At 44.0% G+C, this 23,983-nt stretch overlaps 1 protein-coding gene across 21 annotated transcripts in view; it reads right to left on the bottom strand.

Moving 5' to 3' along the window:
• Nucleotides 1–23,983, bottom strand: part of ARPP21 (cAMP regulated phosphoprotein 21) — a 167,912-nt gene that overhangs the window by 117,107 nt on the left and 26,822 nt on the right. For 6 of the 21 annotated variants that reach the window (XM_084753523.1, XM_084753522.1, XM_084753525.1 and 3 more), the window contains exons 2-3: nucleotides 2,346–2,522; nucleotides 366–492 (exon numbers count right to left, since the gene is read on the bottom strand). In XM_084753523.1, coding sequence (XP_084609649.1) covers nucleotides 366–491 — 126 coding nt within the window. In that variant the 5' untranslated portion in view covers nucleotide 492; nucleotides 2,346–2,522. The other 15 variants (XR_014773757.1, XR_014773758.1, XM_084753513.1 and 12 more) reach the window with 13 other exon arrangements.

Genomic DNA, 23,983 nt, shown 5'->3' with positions numbered 1-23,983 from the left:
TAGAATACATGGTTTGGACATTTCTCGGCCATGATCTGGGCGTCCACCTTTCCATGCCGTAGGAAATCTATGCCAATAGCCCAAAGCCGCACCTGTAAAGGCCTTACGTGCTCAGCTTGAGGTGGTCCTAGCAAGGGGCACTGGGCTCCTGTATGCAGATTCAGTAATTAAATGTCCTCCTTTGATGATTTCATTTTTCATTTCCAAAGGCATTTTATGGCATTAAAGAAAAAAAAAACCCAACACCCAAACAATTGGAGGAGGATCCCTCTATTGGTCTCTGAATCCTTCAGCTACCAAATTCCTGCCCAGTATCAGTGCATCCCAGAGGTGGAGGGGAGGGGAGACAGGTCCCTGGGACTCACCTGCAGTTCCAGCTTCTCCTCTTCATCCAGACTTTCCGATTTGAGGATGCCATTTTCTGGGGCGGACTCTGGTTCCATCCGTCCTTCCTCCACTATGGTCGGGTTCAGTTCTCCTTGCTCAGACATTCTCCCAGGTGCAAATTAAAACAACGAGTTTTTAAGACCCTAAAAGGTGGCAGGATCAGAAAACAATACCAGTGCAGGGAAGTGCTTTCAATTATTCTGACGATCTCTCCTGTCCCCCTGTAAGTTCACATCCAGAGGTGTGACCCAGCATCCCTACCGACCGGTTGACACACTCATAGGACAGAGCAAGACAGCATCGAGCGAGCAGCAAGTGCCACAGAGGAGGCAGGTTCGTCACCTCAGCCTCAGCCCATCCACGCGCACAGTAGCACACGTGCACGCACCCTCCGTCAAAATGAGTCAACTAACGGTAGCCAAGACACATCGCTCCCACCGAACTGTCGGTCCCCACATCCCGCTTCACAGTGAAAGAAGAAAATGGCAACAGGTGACCCCCAACTTCTGAGTCATGAGGTCCTACTGGTGGGGAGGCAGCACCCCAGGTAGGATTCGGAAAAGCATCTTGAAGTTTCAGCCCTGGAAACGCCTCCCTAGCAACAAGGAATACAGTGCACTGCGTTCAGAGACAAGTATGGAGACAAAACTCAAATGGAAAGGCTATGACTTGGTATAAACGTAAGATCTACTTTGGGCCATGAGCCTCCCAGGGTCAGAACATTTAGGCTTCAGACTAATAGCTAACAGAAGCGGTAGCAGCAGTAGCAGCTGCCCCCCCCACAACCCCCAACCTCTTAGGGTCCTACCTGGTACCCCTGCTGTGCTGCAAGCTCCTGAGGACTGAGCAGCCTGCCAGGCAGGACTCAGGGCTGCAGGCTGCTGTCCCCTGCACTCTGCTCCACAGACCGGAAGCAGCTTCACAGACTTCAGTTCCCTCAGTCACTGTCCTCCCTGGCCCCTTTTAACATCCATAAAAATCTCTTGCACTTGCAATTCTTTCCCTCTGGCCTGTTTGCAAATCATGCATCATTCATTTATTTACTTCCTGCTCACGTCTCTATGAGTGAAAGAACGAAGGGAGGAAAGAGAAAAAGGATGGAGGAAAGAAAGGGAAAAATGAGAAGGAAAGAAGGAAGAAAGGAAGGGAAGGCAGAGCGGTGTGGAGTTGGAGCAGATGCAGCTTAGAAAGTCCTTCTTTTTTTTCCCCCACAAACTTCCCTACTGTCACATCCTGGTCATTACGGTGGTAAGTGCCCCTGGACAGAGCCCTGTTCCCATGTCTCTGCTCCCTTTACTAATTTAGTAACTTCATTTTTGCCTGGAAATAGGAAGCATGAGACAAATCGACACCGTGGCAAATTCAATTGTGGATTTGCTAAAAACCCACCGTGACAGAGCAGATGGCTTGTAACAAAATCTGACAAGTATACAGATCTATCTGGCAGAGGATTGTGGGATTGTAGAAGGAAAAGTTTCCCTGACGGAGGCAGAGGTTTGAGCTGGTTAATTTGCTGCTTTTAAGTTTGTGATATTTTTAGGATCTTCTGCCTTTGGTTTTTTTTTCCCCATTTTTTTTTTTTTTAATGCTTAGAGTCACCCAACATGTGTGGTTAACAAAATAAGAGTTTCGTTTTCCCATGGGTGAACAGCTTGCTTCCTTCTGAGCAGTGGCTGGGGCAGGAAGGCAAAGAACTTCTGTTAACCCTAACTCAATTTCAGACTGCTTCAGTTTAAACAACAAAACAAAACAAAACAAAACAAAAACTAACAACTAAACAGACCGAGGAAATGGAGCTCTAATCTTCAGAAAGCACAAGTCCGAGGGCATCCCCAACAGACAGACCCTGACTCTGGGGGTTGCGTGTGGTGAGCTGGTCTGTGCAGACAGCCATGGTAAGGAAAAAAAAAAAAGGGCAGGAAAACACAGATGAGATGCAGCCCCACGCGTGATTTTACCTTTTTCACAGGATTCCAGCTGCAGATCTGGACGAATGACTGGCGGCTTCTGTCGCTCTGCACCGAGAGAATCCACACAAGTGATCAGAGGTAACTGCCATCCCATGTCCCTGTTAGCAATTCAGAATGTCCATCTCTGGGCAGTTCCCTTACACACTTGGATACATGGTCGACAACCTGAAAAAAGAGGAAGAGTGAATCACGGTGACAGCAGCCTTGGCCATCGGGAGACGCACACAGTAAGTAAGACTGGGTTTCTAACACTAATGACCAGCTTCCAGCAAATCCCGCTCCCAGCTTGCTCCAGCTCCACCTGTCCCAAGCTGCCGGCTTCTTCTCCAATGAAGGCTACAGCCGGCTGTTCAAGTCAGAGCGGCACCCACGCAAGGAGCTAAAATTAACAACTGAATTATGCACCGAAGATTACTCACTTCAATTTTAACCTTTTTTAGTGAAATCTCGCACTTTATATTAAAAAAAAAAAAAACAAGTTTGTGTGTGTTTGCCTCAGTGAGAATCAAAGTCACCTACGTGCCAAAGGTTTCGTCTCTTTTATGTCTAAATCGAAAAGCCTTTGTCTAAATTATAGGTGGATGCGGTATGTTTTAATTCTACGTCTGTGAGTCTTTTGTGAGAGGTGCCTTCATGCAGTAGATGTATAGGCTTTTGACTTTAATGAGGCCTTGTCGACAAAGTTTAAATGAGGGAGGGAGGGAGGGAGAGAGAGAGAGAGAGAGAGAGGGAGAGAGAGAGAGGGAGAGAGAGAGAGAAAGCAGGAAACTTTCGCATTGGCACAGCAGAGCAGAGAGAGCACTTTTCACGGCACTGGCAGTTTGATAACATCCCTAACATCCTTGCTTCATGGTGAACGATCTCTCCACAGCCCTCCCTCCCCACCAGGACAGCTCTGCCAGCTGAGCATTCCGTGTGACAGCGAAGAATCGCTGCCGCAGCACGCAACAGATTGGCACACTCCAAGCCCCTTGCAAACAATCCACGCTCTAATGTACACTTTCTTTTCTCGAGACTCCTACAGGAGCAGCCGCACAGACAGCTCGAATGCAAACAGAGTCGGGGCTCCTGATAGCATTTGCCAGAAACAAACCCAAACTCTCAGCCTCCCGGGGGTGGGGGGCTGACTCCAGCAGCACACACACCTCTCTTAGGTCCTGTTGCCTCTGAAAACACTAGCTGCATCCAGCTACTGCTCTGAAAAGCTAGAAGCCCTTTCTCCCTGCTATCCTTCCGCACTAGCTGAGCTGAACGGGACTGGCTCCTAGCTGTTTTTGGCAGTGGCTCTGTCAATGGCATATTGGGTTACAAAGCCATTTGTTGTGCAGTGGGAAACAACTGTTGAAAATACGACCATGAATCCCACCAGTAATTTCTGATTTATTCATCTTTTACGCTGGTGGAGAGCTTGGTTTTAAAGTACACACCTTTAGTTAGAAACCATATAGCTATAGGGATAGGCCAGCACACATCTCAGATGAAAACGAATCACTAATTGACGGTCAATTTTAATTTTCTATTCTGACCTCTTGTGTCACGGCTACTATGACAGATGTCCAATTGTAAATAAATAAATAAACTTTAGCTTGCAAGCTGATTATCTAGAATTAACAATTCCTGTGAAAGTTTCCGGGTGCCTTTTGTGTTGTTTTTCTCTTCCTGAGCTGAATGGCATTATATTGTGAGCCACCACCCGCCTTTGCCTGGTTTTCTTGCCCTCACAGTTGCGTGGGGGCATTTAATCCAGCAGGCAAATGACACGACAATGGAGTTTCAACTCTAAGCCTCAGATACCCAGCCTGGCTTCAGTAGGAGGATGTAAGATAAAAATTTCCCCCTAGAAAACAGAACAAACTCATGTTCTGCATAGCTACCCAAGTGCTAACAGCCTGAATCTGTGTGTGTATGTGTGTGTGCGCGCGCGCGTGCACATAATTACCAGGGCATGTTTTGAAATAGAACCGAACTCTAAAGTCAGGAGGTATTATTCTTACACGGCTGAATCATGAAGTCATCATCACTCCCAAGATAAAAGAGAATATGGACATATGGGAGTGAGAAGAGAGGAGCATATGGATAGCAAATATTTTTATAACTGATTAAAATTGTTCTCTTTGCTGAGGAAGCAATGCCAGGAATGCGGCCCTACTCCAGCTTTCTGCTCGCCAAACCAACCCCACTCATGCGTTGCCATTTCATGCGGACCAGGTCCAAGTTCTCTCATTTGTATCAAGAGCCATGATTATATTTAACAAATAATATTTCTCTTGGCAAATTTTTTTGTTAATAAATTTGGTTATTAAAATTTTAATTTATATAATAAAAGGACAGCGAGGAGAGGAACTTTTATTACATAATATGTGTAGTATATATAACACACAAAAGGCAAGTTACTGGAGTTCTTTTCTGGCCATTATTATTATTTTACACTTAATAACTTTTATGTGAACATGTGTATCTGGACAAGCATGTGCCCCAGAACCTGAGCGGCTACTGGAGGGCAACTTGTTGGTGTTAACTCTCTCCTTCCAGCATGTGTGACCTGGAGACTGAGCTCAAGCAGTCAGGATTGCCATGGGCGCCTTTATTTGCTGAGCCTTCTCACAGCCCCAGAAATATTACTTTAATCACAAGTTGGGAAGGATTCCTTAGTAGAGCCCATCAGGGTAATGAATCTACAGAGAACTGACACAATGCGCTGAGCTATTTTATAGAGAAAACATCGTAAAACGATGACTGTCTTACACTGTCCACGATGTTCTCTTATGTCTTAAGCTTGCTTTAGAATAAAACATGACAGCAATTGGGATTGTGGTGAGGAGAAACGGAGCTAGAGAGGGGAATAATACAATTCAAGGCATACGTGTCTTTTATTCCCACCAAGAAATCTCACGTGTCCTGTTGTATGTATCTATGTGTTATCTGCACTGATCACTGCGTGTCCTGTTGTGTGTATCTGTGTGTTATCTACACTAATCACTGCAGAACGTTGGAGAATGTCATTCAGATTCCAGTAGGATCTTCCTTCTCAGGGTCCACTCGAAATGGGAAATTAAAGTTTAAAGTCTGCAAGTTGAGATGCTCACTTCATTAGTCACTCCTTCACAATATGTGAAAAATTAACACAGAGATGACTAACCGGATGCTAAATTTGTGTAAGTGTTTTGTGACAAGACAACACAGTCAAGTGACACTCGTCAGGACAACCGAATGGTTTCTCCCATAGGCTCTATTTTTCAGTAGGTCCCAGAACTGCAAATAAAAATCACTTGCATTTTGAAGTGACAGTAGTTATTTTTTCTTTCCTATGAAAGGTAGAAGCACAGACAAAATAAAATATGACACAGTCGCTAAAGACTCGCTTGCTTCAAGTTTTAAAAGGAGTTTTAGCATCTCAGATTAAGTCTTAAGAAGGTTAAATTTTGTAATGTAAGATCCTAAAAAATGAGGGTAAGAATGCCGTATCCTTAGTAAGTCTAGAATTTTCTCAAGGTTGAAAAAAAAAGTATGACATTTTCCTATAAATTTAACTTCCCAAAAAAGATTTGATTAATGTATGTGTAAGGGGCACTAAACCAGGAACTTGACCCTTCAGTTGAACTATTTTTTTTTATGGTGAGCCAATACATACAAACATTTTTAAGATTATGAAGCTTGTATGCAAATGAGAAAATTGACAATGAAACATTTTGGAAAGTAAACACAGTATAGTACCTCTATATTTAAGAAAATAAATGTTCACAGTACAATTCAAGGAAATTGAAATGTTCTACAGATATCCTTCTTGCAATATTTTATTTTATTTTTTACATGGACCTATTTTTAATTAACATTTTCATACAACCTCATGTTTATAGGTCAATGTCCATGTCTGAGTGTTTGCACCTCACGGGTCAAGAAGTAGATGCCAAAGTAGATGCTTTGGGGACTGAAATGTAGCTCCATGGGCAAACAAATGTTTAAAAATGAGGGAGATCTGTTGTCAATGAAAACATTTAGAGGAGAAAAGTCAAGTATGAGAGTTTACTTTTCACATAAAACAAGCCCTTTTCAACGTTCCACTGTGTACAGATACATTCTACAAGACATGATATTTAGGTCAAATAATGCACTTTCCCTTGGAAATTTTATTTTGTCCCTCTCTGAATATGATATGGATAAACAGTAAACAAATTGCTACACATCCCAGAAGATCAAAGGCAAGATACGCGCACACAAGAGGGAAAGCTGGCATCCTGCCTTTCAAAGTTTCCTCAGGCATCTTGGTGACAAATGTATACAAGACAGTTCTGTGATCTAACCTGGTTAGGCTAAAGCTTGACTTGTAAATTGTATCATCATCACTACCTTAGCCATCCTTCCATGGTAAGGCTTTGCTACTTATCCATACAATGTGGAAACTGATGAGGAAGAGATTAGCTAGGGGTATCTGAGAGTCACAGAACCTTCCAGCATCAATGTATGGGGGTGGGGCGTGTGTGCTATGCTGGTTAGCTTTTTTGTCAACCAGCCACAAGCTAGAGTCATCTGGGAAGGGATGTCAATTGTGGAATTTCAGACGGGCCTGTAAACAAGTCTGGGGGGGCATTTTTCTTGATTAATAATTGATCCAGCCCATTGTAGGCAGTGGCACCCAGGCAGGTAGTTCTGAAAGCAAACTGAGCAAGCCAATTTTACACGAAGAAAAGCCTGTAGGCAGGGCTGCTCCAAGGCTCTGCTTCAGTTCCTGCCTCTAGGTTCCTGCCTTGAGCATCGACCCTGACTCCTCTTGATGATGGGCTGTCCTAGCTGGCTTTACATCAACTTAACACAAGCTAAAGTCATCAGGGATGAAGGAACCTCAGTTGAGGAGATGCCTCCATGAGATACAGCTGTAAGGCATTTAGTGATCAATAAGGGAGGGCCCAGCCCATGGTGGGTACCATCCCTGGGCTGCAGGACCCGGGTTCTACTAGAAAGCAGGCTGAGTAAGCCATATGAAGCAAGCCAGTAAGCAGCACCTCTCCATGACCTCTGCATCAGCTCCTGCCTCCAGATTTTGCCCTGTTGAGTTTCTGTCTTAACTTCCTTTGGTGATGTGGAAGTGTGTGCTGAGGAAACCCTTTTCTCCCCAACTTGCTGTTCGGTCATGGTGTTTTGTTGAAGCAATAGAAATCTAAGTAAGACATGCTCTAACCTATAAGCTGAAATAAACCTTTCCTTCCCCAGTTTGTTTTCGGCTAGCGTTTTATCACAGCAATAGAAAGCAAATTAGAGTGTGTTCTTACCCACCGTGGGAACAAGCACTGCTTCTGAAAAAAAAAAAAAAAAGTACAGCTCTGCAATTCCTTTCTGCCCCATGCAGTGCAAACATTTGACTGTCAGGAATGGCAGATAGAGCTGGGCGGGGCAAGACAACTGAGTGGCAGCTGTTACATCCGTGACCCAGTGTTTTGTATTTTTGTTTTAATTGCAGTTCAAGGGGGTTATTAAACCCAACTTATTAAGACAAAACTGGAATCAATGTCCCTGCCACCAAGACTCTGACAGCATTGAGGCTGAGTTCAGTGTGACTGGCAGACCATCATCTATCCCAGAGATTTTTCAAATGGCCTCCACATCCATACTATTATTCCAGGTTTTTTTGTTTGTTTGTTTGTTCATTTGTTTATGGTATGTGTTGAAGTACATGCCACGGCATCTGTGTTGAGATCAGAAGGACAGCCTGAGGAAATCCCCTTCTACCATGTCAGTTCTGGTAATCACTCTGAAGTCATCAGGCTTGGCAGCAAGCAGTTTTACAAGCTGAGCCATCTCTCACTAGCCCCAGAATCCTGTATTTCTGACGTCACTCTATGAGAAGTGTAAGCATGTCATATCCATAGATGCAGTGGTCCAACCACTTCCAAACAGGTGTAAACTTTAATGTAAAAGATTACATAATGCAGAGAGTCAGAGAGCCACTGCAAAGCTCACCTAACAGACATAAAACCCAGAGGCTTAGACAGGCCCTACCACCACATGGTAGCAGAACTGACTTAACATCAATCATTTTGCCTGGCCTGGTGTCAGAGGCCTTTTCAATCACTCTTGTTCCTATGCTGCTGGCTGCCATAACGATGTGAACCTATTTACCTAATCAAAACAATTCACTCACAGGACATGGCAATCAGGTATGTCTTCACTGGGGCACTGTGTTCTACCTCATCAGTGAGCTACTCAACTGCAGAGCATGGGCACTGCACCTCAGCTCCTGATAAGAGCAGAGTCTTTCATTATTTTATTCCCAAGTTCACAAGCAAGATTGGGCCAAACATTCTGCTCCGTCCCTCTCTGACACTCCTGGAAGCTATATGCCCCAGGCATCAAAATGCCCTGTCTATATGTAAACTATTTGCCTACTTGCCCTCTTCCATGTCCAGAGCTTGTACCTTCCTTCCTTCCTTCCTTTCTTCTTTCTTTTCTTTTTAAAATTTATTTATTTATTATTATGTATACAGTGCTCTGCCTGCACATACACCTGCAGGCCAGAAAAGAGCACCAGATCACATTATAGATGGTTGTGAGCCACCATGCGGTTGCTGGGAATTGAACTCAGGACCTCCAGAAGATCAGTCAGGGCTCTTAACCTCTCTGAGCCATCTCTCCAACCCTCCTTTCTTCCTTCTTTCCTTCTTTTTCTTTCTTAATTTCTTTCTTTCTCTTGCTCTCTCTTTCTTTCTTCTTTCTGTGTGTGTATGCAGCGAGAACATGTGGTAAAATGTATGCAATGTATGTGAGTCGGTGCACATGCCTCTGTGTGTGTGTGTGTGTGTGTGTGTGTATGTGTAAGCTGGAATAGAATGTAGAATGTCTGGTGTCCCATTCTATCACTCTCTGCTCTTATTCTTTTGAGATAGATTCTCTCACTAAACTTGGGGCTAGGCTAGCAGCTAGCAAGCGCCAGAAAGATTACTTTCTCTGCACCCAACACCCTTGGGATTACAGGGATGAACCTGGACTACATGCAGCTTTTTAAGTGGGTGCTGGAGCTTTGAACTCAGGTCATCATGTTTGCATTGCAAGCACTCTTACACACTAAGTCATCTCTTGAGCCCCAACATCTTTTTTTTTTCTAGATGCCATGTAGAAAAGCATGTGTCTACCTGATATTCAGATAAAGTAGGCTCAGGGTTTTTAGGAAGAAACAGTCACTTTTTGAAAATAAACATTAATCAAAATAAATATCGGTAGGCTAGAGGCACCAACTAGAAATGAGTGTTAACCCAATCTTAAGGCAAAATGTTAGGACCTCAGGCTTCTGTGGCACCATATTCTTCTAAGTGAACATGAAACAAATTTCCTAAAAACATGTCTAATGCTACTGCAAAACCTTCATGGAACATATATATTTTAAAGACAGTTATGTCTTCATGTTGGATCTCACACATATCCTGAGTGCTCTGCCTCAGTGTCATAGTACTGAGATCTCCTGCACCAGTGGTCCTCAACCTTCCAAATACTGTGACATTTTAATACAGTTCCTCATACTGTGGTGACCCCAACCATAAAGTTATTTTTGTTTTTACTTCATAACTGTAATTTTGCTACTGTTATGAATCATTATGTAAATATTCTTGGAGATAAAGTGTTGCCAAAGGGTTGTGACCCACGGGTCCTACGACAAGCATCAGTGTCCTTAGGAATGGAAAGGCATGATGTGACCAGTAAGGACAATCCTGCATAGTTCATAGGTCTAAGTTCAGATAGCATTTAAAATAATCCCCTTTATATAGAGGCTAAACAAAAAAAAAATCCATTACTTAGATTGGAGATACTTTTGGAGCAAAGATTTATTATAAAACCTATGCCTTTCATCCTTGCTTAAATGGCTCAAAATATGAAATTCATCATCACAAAGAGGGAAGGCGTTTGAAAAGGAGAAGAAATATTAATTTTAACAATCATCAGCATATTTGACATGAACTCTTTTCTCCTGCTTTCCTACAAGGGGTACAAAAAAGCACCTGTCATTTCAGAACAATGAAGTCTGGTCCATGTGATGTGGTTCCAGGTGCCAGAGTAGGAGCTTAGCATTTGCAGGATTAAAAAAAAAGAAGAAGAAGAAGAAATAAAGAAAAGAAAAGGAAAAAAAGAGACTTCTCCAACATGAACAAAATCAAGAAAACCCCAGTGCCTTGTTATTTGCTAGAGTTTTGAAATGACCATAGTCCTGGTTAGAAAAAATAGAAGTTCACTAGCATGAGGTTTTGTGTTTGCTGTGCCATTCAGTCTTACAAATGAATAGCTCCTGCCTCAACATTGCTTTTTTTAGAACTAGTATCTGCAAAGGCATCTTTGATACATATCATGGTCCATAGCACCGCAGCAAAGGTATTGAAATGTTCCTAGAAGCTAGGAAATGGAAGGGCATCTCTGAAGTGAACACATGGAGGGTGGGTCTAAAGCAGCGGTTCTCAACCTTCCTAAGGCTGTGGCCCTTTAATACAGCTCCTCATGATGTGATGACCCCAACTGTAAACTTGCCACATTGCTACTCCATCACAGTAACTTTGCTACTGCTGTGAATCGTAGTCAAACATCTGGCAAGTAGGATCTCAATGGGTTACGGCTCACGTGTTGAGAACTGCTTGTCCAGAGGGTCTCTCTGGGTGCAGAAGCTCTCATGGTAGAGATGGGTTTCCTTCTTCGAGTGGGAAGGGAAAGAGGGAGAGAGCAGAGTGAGCACACTGGTTGTGACAGAGATGCCATCCCGCAAGGAGCATCTGGAGCTTCCAGATGCACAAAGGGACTTTCCAGTCATATGGTGCTCTGGAATAAAGCTTGGTTTTAGCATCTTGAAAGTTAGTCAGAAAGGTTTTATTTCTTATGCTTACGTGGGATGTATGCACGTGTGTATGCATGTGTGTGCGTGTGCACCTGTGCAAGCCCAGGCATATATGCATGGGTGTATGTGTGTGTGTGTGTGTAGGAACCATGTTGACCTCTTCTTTGAGCACTCCCCACCTTATTCATGCAGGCAGTGTCTCTCATCCGAGGTGAGAGCTCACCCATGTGGCTAGTCAGGCTAGCTGGGTTAGGTGGCTTGCTCTGTCTCTGCCTCCTGAGTACTGGAGTTACAAAGGGACCAGCAGATCCACCTGGCACTAACACGAGTTCTAGAAATTGGAACTCTGGTCCTCACACTTGCATGGTAAACACTTTAACCACAGAGCCATCTTCCCAGGCAGATGAAAAACTGTTTGCAAAAAAAAATTCAGTATCTAAACTGACAGTACATCTTCCTTCAATTCACTGTTGACAGCGTGATCCGTTTAGACTGAGTTTCACAGGTACTCAATTTATCCTCATATCAGCCACATCTATTTTTGTCAGCTACCATGCAGAAATGCCCTGTGTGCTTGCCTTATCTCCTCAGTGTTAATTCAGGTGACTTGATGACCCTGTTACCCCCTGGATTCCTCTGGGTCCCCAAAATGATCACTCTGTAGCAAATTTCAGAGTTTGAACCAAGGCATCAAATCACTCTCATCCCCCTGTTATGAAAGATGACAGTCATGGAGATTTATACCTGTCTTGTCTCCTCTAAATTAACCCCAATCCCAGGGACAGTGCCTGGTACACATTTGCGTTTGTTCACTTGATAAATAAAGTGAGGTTCCAAGCTTTCCAGCAGCAGAGTCAGTAACAGACAGGCAGCTTGGAGCACGTTTCTGCTTCCTGCAGCTGTAGGTGAGGACCTCTGGTCACTCCCAGACACCTGAGAAGCAACTTGATAAATTTAACCAATAGCCAATCAAAGGTGCTCAGGGGCAAAGTGATGGCATGCTCCCAGATCCATGCCTGGATGCATGGTCAGGCAAATTCTGTACTGTTGGACACTGCACTTAAAGAGGGTTGAAGTGCATTTCATCAGAACCTGCTGTGTGGAGCATTATATGGCTCTGAAATAGGATACCCAAAAAATGAAGGGATGGTGCACACTTGAAGGGGTCACTGAACAAGTGAGAAAGCAATGTGGAAGTGTGAGGCGAATAATAAGAGCATGGAGGGTAATAGACTCCTTTCTCTCTCTGTAATTTTTTCCTTTTTCACCACACAATACAATGTTGTCTAGAATTTCACATTGATGGCACTACGTACATGGTTATTAAATGTATAAGCCACTGAACTGGGATCAACATTTTCTAGAAATAACTTAAGCACTTATAAATCATAGCAAAACACTATATGACAGTGCAACTTGAAATTCAAGATACATGGATGTACTTGGCATTGACTGATTTTGTTTATTTAATGTTGTTCTAATGAGCAGCAGCATTGTGTTGGAAATTTTATCCCCTTAAAAAACCTCTGTAAATCTACAAAGATGGTAGCTGCAAGAGTCATAATGGAGCTAGCTCAAAATGGCTATGGATAAACTAAAGAGAAGGGTTCAGTTCAGAGTTCTGGGGGGAAAATGTTATGAGATGCTACATATGATTTCTAGGCCTTCCCTCAGAGATATCTGGGCAGGAGAGTCCTGTGTCTTCAGCTGGAGGTTGTCATGTCAGCATCCCAGTGGGATATTGGCAAGTTTTGTGAAAGCAGACATGCAGAAGAATGCCTCTAAATCCTTATTTCTACATCATTAGGGCTTTTCTTTTATTTGTGTTTGTCTTATATTTTCAATATGAATGTTCTAATACAATGTTTCAGTGATGAATGTGGGCACTGGTCTCTAAGTTGTCTGGACAGGAGGGCCTCTGGCCAGCGTATCTTCCAACTGTGGCTTCATACCGAGCAGGACCACTGCTAGCTGAAAGGATAAATAGATACAGGCTTGTGCAGAAAATATTGTCAAGAAATCTGCAGCATATCAGCGGAGAAGAATCAGGAGTATCACCATGTGCCCAAAGGCTGGACCAAAGGTAACTTCCTTCTTCAGGATTTGCACTGTGTGTATTTGCATTAGTACTTGGATGCTGCAGCCATCCTTAGAGATGACAGCAGGCCCCCTGTTCAGAAAGTCACACAAGGGGGGCTACGTGGTTTGTCATTTTGTATTAAGAGTTGCTTTGCTTCCTGTCACTCAGTGCCAGAACTGAGATCACAAGGTCCAGAGCTGGGGTGTGATGACATTTCCCCCTCCTTCTCCAAGCCTGACTTTATGCAAATCGTCTTGTTCTTGCCTTAAGAGCCTCTGGCATTCAAACCTGATGTGTTTGCATGTGAAAATAACGTGCACCACTTCCTACCAGCTCCTTTACCCTGACAAAGTGCAGTCCGGGGGGTGGGGGTGGGAATGGAAGTTTGCTCTTTGCTTTTCTCTACTTCTTAAACTAAATAATGCATGCCAATGGCCTTAGAAAGTGACGGTGAGTACAGGCTTTGGAAGCTTTTCAGACACGCCAGCACTACCTGTTACTAAAGGCATGGTGAAAGCTGGCCCCTCCTTCAGTTCTAAATTAAGGAACTAGCCAAGGTCCCCACAGCACCAGGAAGCCCAAGGTCGGTCTGGTGTGTGACTCTATAGTATCAGTAGTGTGGAGCTTCTTTGAAAATAGGACTTTAAAAAAATGTTATTTTCAGTATCTCTAGAAGCAGTATCCCTCTAAGAATAAGAGCTGTTATTCTCAGCCCAAATCTCTGACCCTTGCCACTCTATGCTGCCTTGCCACCCCATGCTGTAGGCATCTATAGAAATCACAAAGCCAAGAACGGGAGCATCTCAGTTCACCTTGGCATCCACGTGAAAGGCAGGCATGGTGGAACATATTTATAAGCCCCAGTGCTGGGTTGGGAGCATGAGACACAGGCATGCAGATCCTGGGGGCTTGCAGGCCAGCCAACCTAGCCAATCCATTAGATCCAGGTCTAGTAAGAGACAGAGAAGTGATTGAGGAAGATGTCAACCATTAGCCTCTGCCCTCACCTGAGCTGCTGAAAGCATCCAACAGCACACATAACAATAAACATTGGTTAATTAAGTTAATGAAACCACAAAGCTAGAATTTCAGTGTATCTTTTCCTTGGATTCCTGCCCACAGCTTAGCTGAACTGACTTCTATGGATAGTTTTTTGGGTTCTCTCTGTATGAATGAACCTCCTGAAGGTGTCTATGATTTTGGGAAGGACAGGTCAGCTGATGTTCGTGTTTGATCATGTTGTGAATAAATTTATTTTATTTGTTTCTATCAGGTTTATTTTTACCTCTGTTAGGCATGAGTGACGGCAACCAGTTGCAACAGAATCCCGTCAGGGGCCTTGAGTTCAGGCCTTTTATTGGAGATCATGGTGCCAAGGTTATGGCTAAATGACCCCAGGACTGTTGATGGAAGTGTTAAAATGTGTTCAGGGATTCTGGGGGTTTTCCTGGTGATGAGGTTGAATATTTGAGGGCATGCAATTACAGAGTTTTACAATGCCCAAGCTAAAGGCTTGGACTGGACTAGTCCCCTTGCACACATGTGGTATAAACTGATTAAATAGTTATGAGGTGTGTGTGTGTGTGTGTGTGTGTGTGTGTGTGTGTGTGTGTGTCTGTGTGTGTGTGTGTGTGTGTCTGTGTGTGTGTGTGTGTTTTCAAAGGCTTCAAGTAAACTGCTGATAAGCCTTATGAAAACCAGCATTTCAGGAAGAAACATGTGTACCTACCTCATTTTCATACCTCTAATGTGAATCCTTGCCGTTACCCACCAAATATGACACAGAATCCCTACACCAAAAGAAGACATCCCAGCCTCCCCAACAGGAGCTGAGCACCTGACATTCCACAACAGAACAGGTACGTATGACCACATAGTTTTCAAAGCGTGAAAATCGTCATATCCAAGACACAGCAGTGGAAAGGCCCAGGGATAGATTACTCAGACAGACACATCACAGAAATGTGTTATCTGTCCATGCTGAAGGATATCCATGGCTCAGTTTTTGAACTATGGGCTTCTTTGTAAAACCTTTGAGATTTTAGTCATAGAAGAGTAATCCATGGTATTCCAGGGTGGAGCATTTTCTGTGACTTATTGTATCCTAACTGAAAGGGACAAAGTCTAAACACGGGAAAACTTATGTGATGAACGAGAAAAATAACAATGAAATGAGCAAGGCCAGGGTACACAGGGGAAAGAGGGAGGGGAGCAGAAGGGGCAGCTGTTAGACTCCCTGTGTAGAATTAATATGGAAAAGTGGAATAAAGCATACTTAGTGACTTGAGATGGAAAATGTAAAAAGATTTAGTTAAAATTAATTAAGCCAGGCACCTCTCTAATCCCAGCATCTGGGAGGCAGAGGTTGATAGGTCTCTCTGAGTTCTAGTCCACCCAGGGCAACTTAGTGAAACCATCTCTTTAAAAGGTTTTAGTTTTTTTTAAGTACTGTTAATTTTTAAGTCTTTTCCTAGGTGTGTGTGTGTGTGTGTGTGTGTGTGTGTGTGTGTGTGTATGTGTGTGTGTATGTGTGTGTGTAAAAGTGTTGGTGTGTATGTGAGCCAGAGAGGAATATTGGGGTGTGTTCCTCAGTAGCTCCATATATTACTCTTTGAGACAGGGTCTCTCACTGGCCCTGTAGCTCACCCAACAAGGCTGAGGAGCCCCAGGGATCTGCCTGCCTCCATTCCCAGCACTGATGTTACAGGTGTGCGCCACCACACGTGGCTTTTTACAGGCACGCTGGGATCTGAAGCTAGGTACGCGGGTGGATACAGTAAGTCCTTTAAACTGAGCATCTCTCCAGCCCCCAAATGGGATTTTTATGAAGATCTAAAATGATGACAACAAAGAAAGCCATTGGGCCTTATCACCACCGCCTAGCAGAGAGGACACTGGTCATAACTATAGATAAGAAGCGAGATGGAAATGGCAATTCCATCACGCTATTAAAATATAGCATATAGGAGCATGTGTCCAGCACTTTAGATAATTCACTTATTACTAATGAAGAGATCAACGTGGGAGAGAAACAAGGAACATAATAGGATTCTCCATGACGACAAGGGAAGCAAATTGAGGCTAAAAGTGCTGAAGAATTTTAAGCTTCTTTTCATAGATGACTACATTTTGCCTCATAAGCCATTATAGGAATCCTAATTTAAAATATTTGGATCTGCGTAAAATTCGTGAGAAGTCTGAATCCTGCCTATTTGCAAACATACATGTGGCAGACCTCAGGTATTTGAAACCATACGTCATCTGAAACTGTCCTCAGAGCCAGGTATGTCCTGGCCTCTGTTCTATGAATAGCAGCTGGGGTGGGTCACTGAGGTCCACCTCTCCTCACTGTGGCACTTGGGCATGCCTGCTGAGGTGAGGAGCCATCTCACACCAAGATGTCTCTAAACATCAGAACCTCAGCCAGGCAAGAGGAACAAGGGCAGGTCACTGGAGGGGCACACCTGCTACGGTGCCATGGTGGGGCCACTGAGTCCCCAAGGTACCACCAAACTCAAGGTTACTTTCCAGGACAAATGGTGCCTGCTTTAATCTCCAACCGGAAACCCACTAATGATGTGTTAATAAGACAACTGAAAACAAAATATCCTTGTTTAAACAAAACCCACAGTACAACCCTGTTTTCTCTTCTGAATGTGTGTCCTGATGTTATTACAGAAATTTAGCTAGAAAATTATAAGGTATTTTGAGGCGGCAGTTCCCTACATGTGAATATATGAACACATGTGTACGTATGTTTGCACATATGCTACTGAACACATACATACACACAGATGCATGCACATGTGTGCATATATATTCAAAGAGACGAAAGAACAATCTCTGGTATTGCTGTGTAGTCTGGTGTTAGCAAGCTGTACTGGTCTCCCTGTCTCTGCCTTACCCTCGCAAACGCTCTGGGGACCCAGGCACACCCACAGCCAAGCTGGCCGTGCTCATCAAATGGGTGCTAAAAGTCTGAACTTATGTTTGTCCTAAAGTTGCTTGTACCTGCTGAGCCATCTCCCAAGCCCCCCGACACACATTATTTTTACATCAGTACATAGAAATCAGGAGTAAATTTATTCTGTTGTCACTTTCACCTTAAAACAACTGATTTTTTTTTTTTAATTTTCCATCTCTCCGGTAGGTTTTGAAAGATAATTACAAGGCTGGCCTTGTCTTGAAGTCACATCTGAGCACAATTTAAGCCAGCTGCTGAAACAGTGCCCATCATCCTCCTGAAACCCTGCCCATCATCCTCCTGAAACCCTGCCCATCATCCTCCTGAAACCCTGCCCATCATCCTCCTGAAACCCTGCTCATCATCCTCTCTGTAGCCTTTGGACATTTCAATACAGTCCCCTCTCAGATATACATCCTCACATCCTCAGACTGGGATGTAAGCAAAGGATGCAGCAAATACAATATGTATTAGCAAGTGACACATTCAGTTTTCCTTGAACACAGATTTTCAGACGCAGTTTCCTTTACTTTTTTTTTTTTTTAAAAATAAGCACCTCCATATTTAAGAAACTGTCTCACTCAACAGAATGAAAACAAAGGGGCCGTTTGCAGTGAGGAAAGGGAAGGGCACTGCAGGAAGGGCGTCATCAGTCCCCTGGGAGAGGGATTTCTAGTTTCCTTTGCTTGACTCCAGGCTTCTTTAAGAAAGGGGTTTTTGTAGGTGACATTCAACTTGTCAGAGCTGGTCCAGGTCCAGATCCTGGCTCATCAAAGCCAGAAGCCTATCTTAAGAAGGCCTGTTTGGTGTGGCTTTCGGTGAGGGTGTGCTCATGTTGTCAAGAGGTATGCGGTACCAGAAACTTTCAAAGTGCATGGTTTGGGAGTTACATCTTAATGCTATTCTGAAATGCTATCGGAAATTAGATTATCAGGTAATATCAGCACACTTTCCTTTCATTGCCTACAAGGCCTTCCACATGCTGCTCCTCCTCACTCCCATCCCCTGCCTCTCCACAAGGCACTGACAGCAAGGACAGCCACGGATGGAGTCCAGCTTCCAATAGTCAGGCCACACGTGCTTGCTGTTTGTTCAGGGAGAATTTCAAAGTGACTGATGCTCTTCTCAGGTACGTGGCCCACACTGGTTGATCGGCTGCCTGGTGGGCTGACCTTTCCGACACACTGTAGCCCAGGCTATTCTGGAATTCACTGTATAGACAGGACAGCCCCCATACTTACGGCTGTGCTAGAATTTCAGAATAAGCCACCACAAGCAGCTAGAAGTAAGTCTGCTGTTTGTTTTGAGACAGGGTTTCTCTGTGTAGCCTTGGCTGTCCTGGGCTCACTCTGTAGGCCAGGCTGGCCTCGAACTCACAGAGATCCACCTGCCTCTGCCTCCCCAAGTGCTGGGATTAAAGTCGTGTGCCACCACAAGACTACCCTTAATTTTGTTGTCCTGAGAAACATAATAGTAATGCTTTTTGTATTTTTTGTATTACAAAATTGTAGTAGTAGTTCTAATTTTAAGTAACGGCTTGCTAAGTTACTAGATGAGGTAACAGTTAAATTTGTCTATGAGATTATGAAGTTTAGCTGTAGCATGAAGCCACTGCCATCTTATTTCCAAACCAGTAGCTACCTATTTTCATTATCCCCGCTAAAACCACACCAGTGGATACAGCTAGCTTTCTTTTATGTAACTTGACACTTTACATGGGAATAAGATTGAATACTAATGGAAAAACAGGACTGGGCCGAGAGGATGGCTCAGCATGGAAAGTGCTTGGCTTGCAAATAAGCCATGTAAATAGTTCAGGTGTGATGCTTCCCACGTGTAATCCCTGGGCCTGTGCTCATGCACACCAACGTGCACACAGGACCAACACACACAGCCTACAGAACAAAGAGATCCAGCACAGTGCAAAGGACTGTTAATAATAAAGCCAAAAGTGAACTGTAAATGCATATAATTGAATGTGCAAGAAAAGACAGCTAATAGCATTAATGGTTTAAAGAATTGTTAAAGAGGAAGCTAAAGGAAACACTTCACATGCAAACTAAGTTATTCAGTGAAATGTCAAAAGAATATGCATACTTAACTCACAGAGATTCACCTGCCTCTGCCTCCCAAGTACTAGAATTAAAGGCATGTACCACCACGCCCTGCCAATTTGAATAGAATAACTTTTCTGACCCTTGTCATATGCTTCAAAAATTCCTGTCTTATATCATGCAGCCATTTGGCATCCACTTTTAATTTATACTAGTGTAACTCCATACAATAAAATGAAAAAATGACACCTCCCCTCCCCGCAAAAAGAATATCCATACTTATTAAATAATCATTTAAATTCACATAAGATATATTTCTGTGCCTGGAATAAATATAAGAACCCCAGAACAACACAAGTACGCTGAAGACCAAGCCAAGAAGAGCTGCAAATGAGACCTGGCTAGGACTTGAGTATTTTTAAGCTTATTTCCTTCTGTACGACACAGATGAAAGGATTTCAGAGAAAACCAAACTACTATGGGCTTTCTAGGAGAGCCCATAGTGGCGAACTTAGAAGAAAGATGCGTGTGACACCTGCAACCACTTGGAGCTAAGGACTTGGCAGGGGTAGACCTCACAGACAAGACTAGAACACAGTGCCCAGGTATCTCTTCAAGCTGTATGAATTCAGTGAAGGTGCCTTGGGCTGATTAAACAGATTATATTTAACTGTAGCACTTGTGGTTAGGGGATGGGCCTGTGGCCTTGTGGACAGTCACCCAGAAGAGCCAGGTAGGAATCTCAAGTGTTTAACCTGATCCTTTCTTTTCAAATGAGGTGGACATCACATACGTCAACTTCGTGGCATGATGTCAGAAGATGGTTTAACTGCTGCTGAGTGGAAACAGCATGTGGATGTGTCCAAGTTTGCATGTGGAGTCGATAGAGGCTTATTGACATCCATGAATTGGATTTTTGCCCGGAGCTTGCATTTACTTTAGTTTCTTTAACTATCAAAGAAAGGGTTTTGGAGACAGGAAGATGGCTCAGTGGGTAAAAGAGCTCGGAGCTAATTCTGAGGATCTGGAAGGAGAGGACTGAAGTCTGCAAGTCGTTTGATCTCCATATGCATCGCAACACACAGTGCATAAGTACATACATACACAAGCAGATAAGTGTGTGTGTGTGTGTGTGTGTGTGTGTGTGTGTGTGTGTGTGAAATAAGTGTGTTATATATATGCATTAATCTAAGTCCTCATAATTTGGCCTGGAAGGGTTACTATTTCTTTATTGAAGTGGACACAGGCCCTAACAGAGACAAAATAGTTTCTATAGTCTTTATTCACTTTGTTACACACTTCTGTAAGGTCCTCTCTCACTAGCAATGTGTGGAATGCACCCATTGGAATGCTGAAATGCTGGTCCTGGTCTCTGTCCCTATCACAAAGACAAAAACCATCAGGTGCAAGCCGGAGGCACGCCATCTCTAAGGACAAACTTGTCGGCTGATGTGTGTCTTACACAGGAAAATGCCAACCTCATGACTTATGGGAAAACCCCAGACCCAGAACCATTCCAGCAACCTGACCTGATAAAACCAACATAGAAGGCTTATCTGCATGTATGCAAATGAGGAAGAGTGTGGGACAGTCTTGTGAACTCTGTAAATAAGAGCATGAGAAGAAAAAAAAAAGGATATGTGGAGGGTAGGACAATGGGACACATGGGACATAAAGTAGAAAGAAGACTAGCAAAAAAAAAAAAAAATGGAGGCATACAAAGCAAGGGGGCATCTGCTAGAGAAGGAAGGAACGAGAAGCAACAAATATATGTATATTTTTTGAAAGTGCCATAATGAAACATAATTCGATTTAAAATAATAAATACATAAAGTGGCTGGACCATTCATCTGATAAGGGCAGGACAGCCTCTCTCTGCCAGTGTTGGCCCAAGGACCTTTCCTCTTTTTCCCATCACTTTTCTTGTAGATCAGTGGTTCTCAATCGGTGGGTTGCAACCCCCTTGGAGAGTTCAAGGACCCTTTCACAGGTGTAGCCTACGACCGTTGTAAAACACAGATATTCACATTACGGTTCATAACAGTCGCCACATTACAGCTATGAGTAACAATGGAAATAATTTTATGATTGGGGGAGAGGGCGACACCACAACGTGAGGAACTATACTGAAGGGTCACAGCGTCAGGAAGACTGACAACCACCGCCCTAGAGAAGAAAAGCTTCCATTTAAGCATTTGCCAGAAAGCGCCTTCCCTATCAGATTTCTTTCTATTATTACTGGGATAGGAGTTCCTCTGAGTCCTATACCCATGGCTACATTTAAAACAACACAAGACAATCACAGGAACAACAAAACCCAAAACAGGTTTTGGGGCACACACCCCCCTGCGCAGCAGAAGCAGGGCAATCGTGACACATTTGAGCCTGACGTACCTGGCGACTCTCATATCAACTGAGGTACAGAGCAAAAACTCTGTCCAAAAACCAATGGTGTCAGCCCTTGAGGTAAGATCAGGTGCTGAAGGTGCTTGCCACCCAAGCCTGGCAACTCAAGTTCCAGAACTTTCCTAAACATGGAAGGAGAGAACTGTCTCTAAAAGGTTCTGCTCTGATCTCTACACGTCTGCCTTGGCCTGTCCACTGCCCACAACAGGCACTCACACTTTTCTTAAATAAATTTGAACAAGCAATGGTGTCCAAAGCCACAAGTCTGTGCTCAGCGGTGATGTGGGACTCCCTTCTTCTTCCCTTCCAGCAGCCTAGCTTTTCTCCGGGCTGCTTCTGGGCATATTGGAGACAGACAGCAGACAGAAGCTTCGCAGTGGGGGTCAAACTCATGCATTGTGGGTTAGGATGGGAGGCTCAGCTTCCGCTTTATGAAGCATCCTTCAAGGATGTGCAGACTGGTGGGCCTCCAGCTGCATGGCTGTCCTTTCTATGTCTCACTGTCATAAACTTCTCAAGTAATTTGTGTCACTTAAGATAGGAAGAGAGTATCAAGTCTCTTCTTGGTAGCCTGCTATCCTTCCTCTGAGTGCCACCAGGCCTCCCCATCCAGGGGACGTGGTCAAATATGGGGCACCAGAGTACATGTGTAAGTCATACCCCACTCTCCATTCAACTGTGAAGAATGTCCTGTCCATTGGGTAGATCTGGGAAGGGATTCAAAGTTTACTGCATATATTGTCCTTGACTGGTGTCATAGTTTGAGCAGGACCCCTGGGCCCAGATGCGCCTGTCATAATGTTCTTCTTGTAGGTTTCTAGAACCCTCTGGATCCTTCTATTTCCCCATTCTTCCATGCTTCACTCACCTAGAGTCCCAATAGGATGTCCTCCCCTCTATCCCACTTTCCTGGTAAGTGAAGACTTTCATGGGATGTGCCCCTTGGGCTAGTGTCCAGATATAAGTGAGTATATACCATTTGACTCTTTCTGCTTCTGAGTTAACTCACTCACTATGATCATTTCTAGTTCAATCCATTTGTCCACAAATTTTGGGAATTCCTTGTTTTTAATAGCTAAGTAGTATTCCATAGTGTAAGTGTACCACAGTTTCTTTATCCATTATTCTACTGGGAGAGGTCCCCCTTAGTCACAGTCATAGGGGAAGGGAGTAAGGGGAAAATGGGAGGGAGGGAGGAATGGGAGGATACAAGGGATGGGATAACAATTGAGATGTAATATGAATAAATTAATAAAATATATTTTAAAAGATAGGGAGGGAGGAGGGAGGGGGACAGGAAGAGGGAGGGAGAGAGAGAGAGAGAGAGAGAGAGAGAGAGAGAGAGAGAGAGAGAGAGAGAGCACAGCAGCTGGCTTAAGTCACTTAAGTCAGGAGTATTCAAGTGACACTCATCTGCTGCCCCTCCCCAAATGCCAGATCAGGCCACATACAGGCTTGGAGCTGCTTCTGCTAAAAAAAAAAAAAAAAAAAAAAAAAAAAAGGAGTAGCAGCTGCTGGGAGTTGGCTGCTGTCTCTGCTGCACTCCTGGCCTCCTGCCTCCTCCAGGCACTCACTGGGGTACATGACCAAGCAAGCAGCTGAGCTCCCACCTTAAAGAGGAAGCGCTACAGCCTTGCCCACCCCTACCCCCTCCGCCAGGCCACCTGCTCCAGAGCCAACCACCCAGCACCAGCCTGCTGCTCCCTTTTCATGGCACAACAGCTGCTGATTCCCTGGGAGGCGTGCCTGGGCCCTTCACAGTGAGGACAGAGCTGGGCATGGGAGGTCATCTTGAACACTTTGGCCAAACATCTGTGCATTTGAATTGTGGGGAATCAGAAGTACGTGCTCAAGTGGCAGGGCCCATGTCAGATTCCAAACACTGCTCTCGATATTCCCTGAGGATGTTTCCGTAGCACACCCCTTTCCTAAGCAGAGATTTTCATTTTGGTTTTATGCTGGGGTGAAAATATGCCAGAAATATAAGGGGCCTGTACAAGTTACTTTTAGATTCATCAATTTCCAAAAGGAGCCCCCTCTCCTAGGCAACATAATCATACACACACACACACACACACACACACACACACACACACACACACACCAAGAGGACTGGGGAAATAGCTCAGTTGGTAAAATTCTTGCCTTGTAATGGTGGGGACCTAAATTCACACCTAGTAACCAACTAACAAGGTAGGCATGGCAGTGCATGTCTGTGATCCCACTGTTGGTAGCTAAAGATGCATAGATGTCTCATGCTAGCTGGCCAATCAGTCTAGCCTAGTCAGTGAGAAACACTGTTTACAAAACAAAAAA

Source organism: Acomys minous (genome assembly GCF_964271855.1).
Source record: "Acomys minous genome assembly, chromosome: 13".
Taxonomy (NCBI): domain Eukaryota; kingdom Metazoa; phylum Chordata; class Mammalia; order Rodentia; family Muridae; genus Acomys; species Acomys minous.
The sequence above is the reverse complement of the archived record's forward strand: the minus strand, read 5'-3'. Positions and strand labels throughout refer to the sequence as shown.